We start from the raw sequence: 13,150 nt of genomic DNA, 5'->3' as shown, positions 1-13,150 counted from the left end.
ATCCCAGATCTTCTGAATCTGTATCTCTGCAAGTTTTAGATCTCTGTTTTAATAAATTTACAGGCCAATTCTTATGCACAGTAAAGTCTAAGAAACATTATTATCATTCTGGGGTGGAGGTGGGTTCCATCCTAACTCCAGGATGATAGCTTACTCTAGTACTTGTCTGGAAGCTTTGCTGTGAGGCTTGGAGTTGACAAAGACCCCAGGTTAGGATGTCAGAGAAAGGGCAATGCAGGGGCCAGCAGCCATGCAGTTTCTAACCTGACCTTTTCCAACCTACCCTGGTCCTTTCTGGAAGCTAAGGTGGCCAGAGGCTTTGGGTATTTGATCAGGATTGTCCCCTTGCTAACATCCCTTTAGCAAAGGATTCAGGTTTCTCTCTGCCTTGTTTTTCTTTTTCTTTAATTAGACATAGTTTCTTCTTATTTTCTTGTTTTAAGACTAATATATCTTTATCCCAGAATTTGTAAAAGTACAGACAAATAAAGAGAAAAGTCCCCCCTAGTTCCACTGTTCAGAGAGGACCACTGTTAACATTCTATTGTACAGTTTTCTAGTTTTTTCTCTGCATTGCTGTGTATATGTCATTTATATAATTTAGATGTAAAACACTTTATAGGGAATTTTTATTTTTACTTATTTCCTTTAACATTGAGTATATCTTAAAGTGTCCTTCAAATCATTAAATATTCTTCTATAGGCCAGATGTGGTGGCTCACACCTGTAATCCCAGAACTTTGGGAAGCCAGGTCAGGAGGACTGTGTGAGGCCAGGAGTTCAAAGACCAGCCTAGGCAACATAGCAAGGCCCCATCTCTACAAAAAATTAAAAATTTAAAAAAATTAGCTGGGGATGGTGATGTGCTCCTGTAGTCCTAGCTACTTGGGAGGCTGAAGTGGGAGGATCACTTGAGCCCAGGAGTTTGAGATCACAGTGAGCTATGATCGAACCACTGCACTCCAGCTTGGGTGACAGAGCAAGACCTTATCTCTAAAAAATAAAAGATTTAAAAATATATGTGTATATATTCTTCTACAATGTAATTTTTTTTTAAGAGATAGGGGCCTTGGTCTATTGCACAGACTAGACATGAACTCCTAGGCTCAAATGAACCTCCTGCTTTAGTCCCATGAGTAGCTGAGATTACAGGCATACACCATCACATCCATATCACAATTAAATTTTAAACCCTGCAGTTTATTCCATAAAGTATATACATAATTTATTCATTCAGTTACCTATGGTTGGACCTTTGCATTGCTTCTAGTTTTCTCTCAAATATATGTATAATTTTCTTTAAGTTATAAATAGCAAACAGAAGTCGAACTGTGAATCAAAAAGAATGAAAAATGTTAGGCAACTGACAAATCTAGCTCTCCTTGTCATAGGGTCAACTAACTGGAGTTATAACACATTTTGAGGCCAAGATATGTTGTGGGTAAATTCTGACAGGAATAATGTAACAGTTTTACATTTGACTGTGAAATGTATTTTGTAAGTTTTTCCACCAAATTTACCTTCTTAGTAGTTTTTGCTATAGGATGTTACTAAACATAATTTTCTTCACCCAATTCTGAATGTAATTTTCTTCATCAAGTGCTACTCAAATGTAGTAAAGCAGCATTACCTGTACCAGCTAGGGAAACCAATTCTGCGATTCAGAATACCATAAATGTGCTGTTTATGACCTGAATGAGTCATCACTCTCAGTTTATCCAGAGGGAAATGAGGAGCAGAGAGGGTCTGGAAGCCGCTATCAAGACATCTGCTGGTCCTTCTGGCCTCCCCCTCCCGGGTGTTAGAGCCAGCTAGCTCTGTTTACATTTTAGTGTGATTTAGAATACACTGTTGAGATCTTGGAGGAATTGAGAGAATGGTGATTAATATTCTCAACCTCTATTCTGCTTGCTAGTTTTCTCTAGTAGAGCAGAAATAATAATAAATATGACTATATTTCAGGGTAAATCAGAAGAGAGGCAGTCTGCAGAGGTAGCATTTAGAAATCAAGTTTGTTGTGGTTGGAAGGCGCAGCTTTAAAGAAGTGCTCAGTGAGACGGCAATGCCTTCTCTTTGAACTGATGACTCTGTGATTTATTAATGGTAGAGCCCCACCCCAACTAATGGAAGACGCAAAAGACTTAATGTAATTTTTATTACCTTTAGGTAATGATAATGTCAGAAGAGCAATGGGGGCACCTCCACCATCCATGTGGGGTCTGAGTGGAGGGTGCCCTCCACGTGAGCTGGGTACCTTTCAGAACCAAGTCAGGCTGCTTGACATCCCTGGGAACATTACATCCTACACGGAATGCCCACTTTTAAGATTGTATAGACCAAGAATTGTTGTTTCACTTAATTTTTTTAAATAAGCTGAAATATTGACTGGAGGTTTTTAACACACATTCTACATATTGACTTAAGGTAGACCTAGTCAACAGATGTTAAGCATTTATCCAGGATCATGTTGCTATAGATTTTGAATAAATTATTAAGCCAGCAAGAGAAGGATTTTTTTTTTTTTTTGATACAGGGTCTCTCACACAGTCATCCAAGCTGGAGTGCAGTGGCACAGTCTTGGTTCACTGCAGCCTCCTCTTCCATCTCCTGGGATCAAGTGATTGTCCTGCCTTAGCCACCTGAGTAGCTAGAATTACAGGCATGCGCCACCACCCACAGCTAATTTTTGTATTTTTAGTAGAGGTGGGGTTTCATCATGTTGGCCAGGCTGGTCTTGAACTCCTGAGCTCAAGTGATCTGACCGTTTAGGCCTCCCAAAGTGCTGGGATTACAGGTGTGAGCCACGTGCCTAACCTTTTTTTTCATTCATAAATTACTTTCCAGTGTTTCATATTAAACACCAAGACTTGATTAAGTTACAGTCTCTTTTATAACTCAAATTGGTCATGAAAATATGTCTTGTTATATTGTAGCAGACTCTAATGTAATTGTTCTCCTTTCCTGGTGGCGGGGAGCTTATGTGATAGAGTTCTGCTAGAACTCATTTATCAGTGAGAAACATTTTATAAGCTGTCTGAGCATTTATATGTTTTATGTGGGAGCTTTCTTGTTTCTTCATACATGCTCCAGCTAGACGAAGGAATTTTTCACTTTGACTTTATCAAGATCCACATAGCTAACTGCATTTTAGACATATAATGTAACCTTTCATCTCTTTGGCATTTTCCATTTATCCCAGACACCTCATGACCAAAAGAGCCAGTAAAAATTTGATGTGAGAAAAGGGGCTTTTGTGGATTTTAAAAAATAAGTATTCTTTAATACATGCCTTAAGTGTTGTGGGAAAATTCTTTTCATGAAAAGGAGGTATTTCCCTCTGTTATCTAGCATTTATTGCATTAGAAAGAAAATCCTTATGTACAACTTCAGGTGTCTCAGAAGATTCCTTTAATATATATATATATATTTTTAATATTCTATAATGTATGTTTAATATATAATATATATTATATGTCATATATTAACACATATATTTAATATAGATATTAAAAGAATCTTATATATACTCTAACACATATATTCTGAAAACAGCAGTCAGATGCTACACTTTTTCCCTTGATGGACCCCAGGCAGACCTATTTTTTTAGATATGCAAGAGTTTTTAGACAACTTCAATAGGTTACTTAGTCTTCAGTAGGGAAAACATTTCTAAGTTGTGCTTTGGAGGAAATATATTTCACACGAAAATGCTAATGAACAACTTAAAGTTTAACCTGTCTAGACTGCTTGCAGGTAGAAATGAAGAAGGGAAAAAGGACCTTAGCTTTAAGTATATTGTCAGAGCTGCTGCAAATAGACCATTTTTCTAGTGCTTGCCTTGAGATTTGTTTTCTAATGTGCTAAAGAGAAAAGGTTTAATGCATTTATCCTAGTTTCTAGTTGATGAAAATCCTATTATAAATCACCCATATATGTCTTCAGTTTAGAGCTAAATTTCCCCAATGTGGTAGGCTTCAGCACACACACATGCACATGCGCGCACACACGGTCTGGTAGTTCAGATAGTGTTGCAATTAAGCTGTTTACATTCTTTACATGTGTGTTCGGAATAGAACCTTTAAAACTTTGCAGTGGTAGAAGGTGAAGGATGAAAAGCCCTGGAGTCTAAATGAAACATTTGAAGGACTGGTGGTGTTTTGAAAACCATTCCAACATTAAACTTGGTAAAAGGAACCAGTATCATGGGTTGTTCTCTGTCTCTTATGGCTGATGAAGCAGCTAGGAGCCCTCTCTCTTATAGCTCCATGAAATTTTAATGAAAATCAAATAATTCCTTTATAGCAAGCTTTCTCAACCTTGGAGCTATTGACATTTTGGGACGGGCTTTCGTTGTGGTGGAGTGGGATGGCAGGGGCTGTCCTGTGTGCCGTAGGATGATTAGCAGCATCCCTGGACTCTGCTACCAGATGCCAGTAGTATCCCTCCACTTGTGACAACCCAAAATGTCTCCAGATATTTCCAGATGTCTCTTGAGAGAAAAAAAGTCCCATTTTGAACCACTGATTTGGAAAAACCAGCAAGACTATTCCAGTTTCTAATATAAGCTCCAGTTTGATTGTTTTGAGCTGTTTTATTTTACTGGAACAGAGTGAAAGAGTCTCAGTTTTGCCTCAATAAAATATAGGTGGTTCCTGCAGAATAATGAAAGTGCCGCCTTCCTCCTTTAGTGCTGCTCATAGGCTGCTGTTGGGTAATTCTTGGAAAATAATGCTCTTTGTTTCCCACTTCTTTTCAGGTGACAATTGTGGAAAAGGCAGACAGCTCCAGTGTGCTCCCCAGTCCCTTATCCATCAGCACGCGAAACAGGATGACCTTCCTATTTGCCAACTTGAAAGATAGAGACTTTCTAGTGCAGAGGATCTCAGATTTCCTGCAACAGACTACTTCCAAAATATATTCTGACAAGGAGTTTGCAGGAAGTTACAACAGTTCAGATGATGAGGTCTGTGGGAGACACCTGAAAGTGTTTTTGGTTTATCCTGTTCCTGTGCCCAAGTGTGTTCACTTCCTTGCCCATTTTGTTTGATCTTCAAGCTTTGCGTCTGACGCCCAGAGCAATATCTCAGCAATATCTCATTTAAATCTCAAGGACTTTGTATTTGGGGTCATAGATTTAGAAGGAACCTTATAGATCACCTGGAATAACACCTTTATTTTATAGTTGAAGAAATTCTTAAGTAATCTGTTCTAGTTACATAGCAAGTGACTCGGGTCCATATAGTGACATTGTTGAGAATGGTACAGAGGTCACTAAATAAAGTCTCAAACCTGAAATACAAATCATTATGATGATTTTTATTATGATAGAATACATATTGGGTCCCTGTGGAATTCTTCCCTGGGCCAACATTCAGGAAAACTGGAGGCCTGAAAAGATAGGTGACTAGCTGAATGGTTAGAGGAAGTTACTGGCAGATAAAACATGTTTTGAAGGTGGTAAGCTCACACATAACATCCGTCTCCGTTCACCTGCTCCAAGCTTATGTGGGCATTTTTGAGGCACCAGAAACTCAATGGTGTGATGAGGCAGCCATAGCTGCTGATTCAACCATGACATGCTTTGCATACATGCAAATCAGAGAAACAAATGGCCAAGCACTTTGTTGCAAATATGCATCTAAAACATGAAGATTCAGAAACCTGTTGTGAGCATTGAAGTGCTGTGGCCTGGGACCCAGCCACCTGTCTAATCCCTGCCAAAATGATGGCTTGCTGCTTTTCTCGTGTTTCTTCGCATAGCAAGAAACACCATGGGAAAAAAATGATGTAGCTTTTGATAACCATACAGAAGACACTGAAGAAGTAGGTTCTGTTGTGTCCTCCCAATGTCTTGTTCCTCTCTGTATTGACAGGTGTACTCTCGACCCAGCAGCCTCGTCTCCTCCAGCCCCCAGAGAAGCACGAGCTCTGATGCTGATGGAGAGCGCCAGTTTAACCTAAATGGCAACAGCGTCCCCACAGCCACACAGACCCTGATGACCATGTATCGGCGGCGGTCTCCCGAGGAGTTCAACCCGAAATTGGTGGGTGCCTCTCACTTTTCCCTGAAACTTTGTAGATTTGAACAATGCCATTAACAATATTTTTTACTATAAGTAAATTCACACATGCCTATGTAAATGGAGATTTTCCTGTAAGTTAAGCAGATTTTTGTCTAAATATGTTATAACTTTCACAGTGGCTTCATGGAAGGAGATGAGTTATAGAGGATACAGGTGACTTCTTTTGGTCTTGTTTTGTTTTTAACTCTTGCTTAAGTTAAACCAACAAATAAATAACCTGATTTCTCAGCCCATATTTAAACATCATTAACTTACTTTCACTTGGGAGTGTAGACATAAAACCATAAATACAATCTCAGGTAAGTAGGATTCTGACTCTGGGCCCAAAAGCTTCATGGGAGAGCTGTAGGCCATGATAGATGTATAAAACTAGAGAAGAACTCCAGAAAATCTGAGTTCCTTTTTCTCATGACTTCTTTCTGGAATTGTCACTCCGTTCAGCAGGGAACATGTTCTGACCTTCCATCACTCTTCTCTTACCATCCTCAGGGTGCTTTGGATGTCATAATGTTTCATTATCCCTTTCAGGCCAAAGAGTTTCTGAAAGAGCAAGCCTGGAAGATTCACTTTGCTGAGTACGGGCAAGGGATCTGCATGTACCGCACAGAGAAAACGCGGGAGCTGGTGTTGAAGGGCATCCCGGAGAGCATGCGTGGGGAGCTCTGGCTGCTGCTGTCAGGTGTGGCCGCTGGGCTGGGAATGCGGGCGTCAAAGTCTGTGGGACTCCACACCAGGGCCTCCCTGTGCCTTCAGTCATGCCTCAGGGGTTCTTTCAAATATGCATCCCCCAGTTGAAAGCTACATCATGTTTCCTCACCAGAATATTGAAGTCCCTCAATTATTTTTCCCTTTGTAAAACTGTAGGACCCATAGGAAGCAGACCAAATGTTGAATCCACCATCCTTCGAGTCTTTATAAGTACTTCCGTTTCTTCAGTCAGGCTATTTAGGAATAAAAGAGAATCTGAAGTAAAAGAACAGAATACTTTGTGACTTCAGTAGTTCTTTTTTCCTTGCCCAGCTACGTCAACCTCATTGAGAATGTTTAAGTGTGACACATCCTCAGAGCAGTCATCAGGTGGGGAATTGGGAGGAAAGAAATAAGAGGAATAAAAAGGCCCAGGTGTTTGATTTTTGCCACCTCCTGAAGTCTTTGGTCATCATTGGAACCATAAAGATGAGGCCAGAGTCTGCACTGGAAATAAAAGCTTACTAAGATCATACCTTGTACTTCAAGCCAGAGATGCCAGGAAGGACAGAAGGGGACACTTCCATGGACCAGTGGTGAAGAGGCATCCATCTTTACTGGTCCACAGACCTGGCTCTTGTGCCTGTCCATCATTCTGTCACATCAGATCTTTGAGCCCTGCTACAGAAACCAGAGATCCTTCAGGCTAAGCTCACACTGCTTCCTCCCATCCGAAAGCACTGAGTGTATCCCAGGGATCTTTAATATCTCAGACATCAGAGCACTCCTTAGTTTCATCAACTTTACTTTCACATGTAAATCAGTTGCTCTATCTGGATTGAAGCCTGAAATATAATCATTCTAAATAGGCTTATGTTTGTTTGAACCTAAGATGGTCTGACACAAATGCTATTATTAAAAGCTTTTATTCTTAAAAAGTGATACTAAAATTAATAATTACCAGACTCACAGGAAAGCCTTTAAAAAAACCTATAGCTCTTTGTAAAAGTAGATGTAAATGCCCATAATGAGATGTATAAATGTCTCAGAAATAGGGACGTATAATCCTGAAAAATAATTGGTTTTGTCTATTTCATGTAAAACTAATTTGTTCTATATTTATTTAATACGTCTTATTTTTCATTTTTCTCTCCTTTTTGTAGAGATAGGTGTCTTGCTGTGTTGCCCAGGCTGGTCTCAAACTTGTAGGCCCAGTCAGTCCTCCTACCTCAGCCTCCCAGGGTGCTGGGATGATAGTCATGAGCCACTGTGCCTGGCCTCATTTTCCCTAAGTGAACCAGCCATAGCTTCTCATTTAGAAACCTAAATTTAAGTCAACTCATCTCTAATTATAATTCAAACCCAAGAAGATCATTACCATCCAGTCTTTTCTTGTCTTCCCTGTGTTTAGTGAACTAGTCACCTTGACAACCAGATTCAGATCACTGACAGAGTAAATAGAGTTCCATTTTCATCCTCCTTGTTCAAATTAGAAGTTATTTATAGCTGCATTTTAAGTGAAAGTGAAACTCAAAACGAGTACTGGGAAACTTGTGTATACAACAATAGTACACAGCCCTATCTCAGAGATAATGTTGAGGGTTAGACCCAGTGTTTCCTTTAACGGCAGATGGACCATGTGAGACCGCAGGGTGGTCTCCACACAGCCCTCTGTTGGGGTGATAACTGAGCCCATATTTCCACATCCAGGAATGGGGTTCGCCTGAGGGCCAGCCTGTCATGAAGAGAGCACAGCTCCAGGCCAGAGCCCAACTTGGGTCTCACCTGCTTCCTGTGACCCTTAGGGTAATGGCGTCATGACCTGAACTCTGTACCCGCTGAAATGAAATGCAGGTCAGATGACAGGAAATCACAGTACGTCTCCCACATCAACAGAGCAAAAGCCAGCGTTATGTCCCTGTCAGCCGGGTTGGCTTTTCCAGGGCAAGCGTGAGTGGTGAGACCAGCTCTCTCAGTGACCATCAGAGACAAGGCCTTGGCCAGTCCAAGGGTCTTGGGGCTCCACTTTTCTGAATTATGAAATGTTGAGTGTTTACCCTGTCAATATATATATCATTTATATATTTTTTGTGATATCTTTATTGAGATATAATTCACAACTTGCCAGTTAAGGTGTACAAGTCAGTGGTTTTTTTTTTTTTTTAGTATATTCACAGAATTGTGCAATGATCACAATTATAGAACATTTTTCAACCCCCAAAATACCCCGTACCTTTTATCCATTTGGAAAATAGATATAGGCCGGGCGCGGTGGCTCATGCCTGTAATCCCGGCACTTTGGGAGGCCAAGGTGGGCGGATCACGAAGTCAGAAGATCGAGACCATCCTGGCTAACAAGGTGAAACCCTGTCTCTACTAAAAAAAATACAAAAAATTAGACAGGCACGGTGGCGGGCGCCTGTATTCCCAGCTACTCGGGAGGCTGAGGCAGGAAAATGGCGTGAACCTAGGAGGCGGAGCTTGCAGTGAGCCGAGATAGCACCACTGCACTCCGGCCTGGGCGAAAGAGCGAGATTCTGTCTCAAAAAAAAAAAAAAAGGAAAATAGATATAAACTGTTTGGAAATACAGACTGGTAGTTGCATTCCCCTCAAGCCCCCTCCCAGCCCCAGGCAACCACCAGACTACTTTCTGTTGCTAGACATTTTGTATAAATGGAAGCATGCAATGTGTAGTTTTTTGTGACTGTCTTCTTTCACATAGCATACTGTGTTCAAGGTTCCACCACGTCGTAGCATGTATCAGCATTTCATTCCTTTTTATGGCCAAATATTATATCATTGTATGGACATACTACACTCTGTTCATTCGTTTTTCAGTTGATAAACATTTAGGTTGTTTCTACTTTTTGGTTCCTATGAATAATGCTGCTATGAATGTTCATCTACATGTTTTTGTGTGGGCTGGGCACAGTGGCTCATGCCTGTAATCCCAGCACTTTGGGAGGCCAAGGAGGGAGGATCACTTGAGCCCAGGAGTTTGACACCAACCCAGGCAATATAGTGAGACCCCATCTCTACAAAAAAAAAAAAAATTTTTTTTAACTAGCTGGGTGTGGTGGCACGCACATGTAGTCCCAGCTAGTCAAGAATCTGAGATGGGAGGATTGCTTGAGTCTGGGAGGTTGAGGCTGCAGTGAGCTGTGATCAGACCTCTGCACCCCAGCTTGGGCGACTCAGCAAGACCCTCTCTCAAAAAATAAAATACAGATTTAAAATTTAGAAAATTCGAAAGTTTAAAACTTTTTTAAATACAGGTTTTTGTGTGGACACCTGCTTCTATTTTTCTTGAATGTATGAATGAAGTGGAATTTCTGGTTCATATGGTAACTCTATGTTTAACCTTTTAAAGGTTAAACATTATTTTGATTTGCATTCTCCTGAAGGATAATGATGTTGAGCATTTTTTCATGCACTTACTGACCACTTCTATATCTTCTTTGTAGAAATATGTACTCAGATCCTTTGCCTGGTCTCAATTGGGTTATCTTTTAATTATTGAGTTGTAAAAGTTTTTAAACATATTTGAGATACAAGTTCATTATCATATTTTTCTTAAAAATGCTCCCATTCTGTGCATTGTCTTTTCACTGTCTTGATGGTATCCTTCGAAGCACAAAAAAATGTGATTTTAATGAAATACAATTTGTCTATTTTTTCCTTTGTCACTCTGCTCTCATGACATGAAGATTTACACCTATGCTTTCTTTTAAGAGTTTGTAGTTTTAGCTCTTATAGTTAGGTCATTTTGAGTTAATTTTTTTTTTTTTTTTTTTTTTTCTGGAGACTGAGTCTCACTCTGTCGCCCAGGCTGGAGTGCAATGGCATGATCTCGGCTCACCGAAACGTCCACCTCCTGGGTTCAAGCGATTCTTCTGCCTCAGCCTCCTGAGTAGCTGGGATTACAGGTGTGCACCACCATGCCTGGCTAATTTTTGTATTTTTAGTAGAGACAGGGTTTCACCATGTTCATCAGGCTGGTCTCAAACTCCTGACCTCGTTGTGATACACTCACCTTGGCCTGTCAAAGTGTTGAGATTACAGGCGCGAGCCACTGCACCCGGCCTTGAGTTAATTTTTTATGTGGTGTGAGATGAAGGTGACAGTCTAATTCATTCTTTTCCATATGGATATCTAGTTGTCCCAGCACCATTTGTTGAAAATATTATTCTTTCCCCCATTGAATTGTCTTAGCACCCTTGTTAAAAATTAATAGACCTTAAATGTTAGGATTTATTTCTGGACTCTTTAATCCATTGTATGTCTGTCTTTATGCCAGTACTGCACTGTCTTGCTTACTGTAGCTTTGCAGTAAGTTTTAAAATTGGGAAGTGTGAGTCTTCCAATTGTCTTGTCCTTTTTTGAGTCTCTTGAAGTTGCATATGAATTTTAGGACCAGCTAGCCAATTTTTGCAAAAAGGACAGACGGGATTTTGATAGGTATTGTGTTGAATCTGTAGATCACTTTGGGAGTTTTTCTATCTTAACAACATTAAGTCTTCCAACCCATAAACACAGGATGTCTTTTATTTAAGTCTTTGTCAATTTCTTTTAGCAATATTTTGTAGCTTGCAGTGTGCAACTCTTACATGTGTTTTGTTATATTTATTCCGAAATATTTTATTCTTTTTGATGCTATGGTAAAGGGAATTATTTTCTTTCATTTTCAGATTATTCATTGCTAGCCTATAGATTTTGTGTATTGATCTTGTATCCTGCAGCCTTCATGAACTCATTCATGCATTGTTGAGGTATAATTGACAAATAAAAATTATATATATTTAAGGTGTATTAATTTGATGATTTCATATACATTGTGAAATGATTACTATAATCGAGCAAGTTTAACATATCTATTACCTCACATTTTTCCCATGATTTTTTCTTTTTGTCTTTTTTTCTTGTTTTTTATTTTTGGTGAGGAGAGTTTGGTGAGAGAACACTTAAGATCTACCCTCTTAGCAAATTTCAAGTATACAATACAGTATTACATTAGATCTTCAGAACATTTTCATTTCTTATAACTGAAGCTCTATACCCTTTGACCAACATCTCTCCATTTTTCCCCTTCCTTAGCTCCTGGTGATCACCATTCTACTCTCTGTTTCTATGAGTTTGACTATATTAGATTCCACATACAACTGAGAACATGTATTACTTGTCTTTCTGTGCTTGGCTTATTTCACTTAGCATAATGTCCTCTGGGTTCAACCATGTTATCAAAAATGACAGGACTTCCCCTCTTATAGGCTGAATATAGTATCCCATTTTGTATATATGCCCCATTTTCTTTATCCATTCATCTCTTAATGGGTATTTAGATTGTTTCTATATCTTGGCTATTGTGAAAATGCTGCAATAAACATAGGAGTGCAGATATTTCTTCAGGATACTGATTTCACTTCTTTTGGATATATGCTTAGAGTGGGATTACTGGATCATAAGGTAGCTCTATTTTTAGTTTAAGGAATCTCTATACTGTTTGCTATAATGGCTGTAGCAATTTACATTCCCACCAACAGTGTACAAGGGTTTCCTTTTCTCCACATCCTTGCTGACACTTGTTATCTTTTGTCTTTTTTATCATAGCCATTCTGACAGGTATGAGGTGGTATTTCATTGTAGTTTTGATTTGCATTTCCCTGATGATTAGTGATATTAAGCGCCTTTAAATACACCTGTTGGTGATTTGTATACCTTCTTTTGAGAACTGTCTATTCATTTCCTTTGCCCATTTTAAAATCAGGTTGTTTGGTTTAGGCTATCGAGTTCTGTGAGTTCATTATATATTTTGTATATTGACCTCTTATCAGACATATGGTTTGCAGATATTTTCTTCCATTAAGTTGCTTTTTGATTGCTTCCTTTGCTGTGCAGAGTTTTTTAGTTTGATGCCATCCCACTTGTCTGATGTTTGCTTTTGCTGCCCATGCTATTGGTGTCACATCCAGAAAATAATTGCCATATCAGTGTCAAGAAGCATTTTCTTTCTATATTTTCTTCTACTAGTTTTGTGGTTTCAGGAATTGTGTTAAAACTTTAATCCATTTTGCATTAATTTTGGTACATGGTATAAAAAAAAGGTTCATTTTCATTCTTCTGCATGTGAATATTCAGTCTTCCCAACAGGAATGTAATTAAAATTTAGATTGAGAAGTAGATACTTGCATATAGGGTTTTTCTGTCTGGAAGAATCCTAAACTGTAAGTATCTCAAATGGATGATTCTCAGTATAACCCTCCATCCCCATCCCCAACACCTGAAGAAGTTCCGTCAAACAATGATGACTCACCACTGCTAGGAATACTCTTACCACTCTGCAATTTGAAAAACTCCACCAAGTATCTCCACTTTCTCCTCA

General features: G+C 39.3%; 1 protein-coding gene across 1 annotated transcript in view; it reads left to right on the top strand.

Annotated features, from left to right (window-relative positions):
- Positions 1-13,150, top strand: part of TBC1D9 (TBC1 domain family member 9) — a 134,938-nt gene that overhangs the window by 79,932 nt on the left and 41,856 nt on the right. Inside the window, exons 7-9 of the mRNA XM_024246319.3 lie at positions 4,757-4,963; positions 5,874-6,044; positions 6,612-6,762. Coding sequence (XP_024102087.1) covers positions 4,757-4,963; positions 5,874-6,044; positions 6,612-6,762 — 529 coding nt within the window. The remainder of the gene's footprint in view (positions 1-4,756; positions 4,964-5,873; positions 6,045-6,611; positions 6,763-13,150) is intronic.

The sequence above is a fragment of the Pongo abelii genome, chromosome 3 (assembly GCF_028885655.2).
Source record: "Pongo abelii isolate AG06213 chromosome 3, NHGRI_mPonAbe1-v2.0_pri, whole genome shotgun sequence".
Lineage (NCBI taxonomy): Eukaryota > Metazoa > Chordata > Mammalia > Primates > Hominidae > Pongo > Pongo abelii.
The sequence above is the reverse complement of the archived record's forward strand: the minus strand, read 5'-3'. Positions and strand labels throughout refer to the sequence as shown.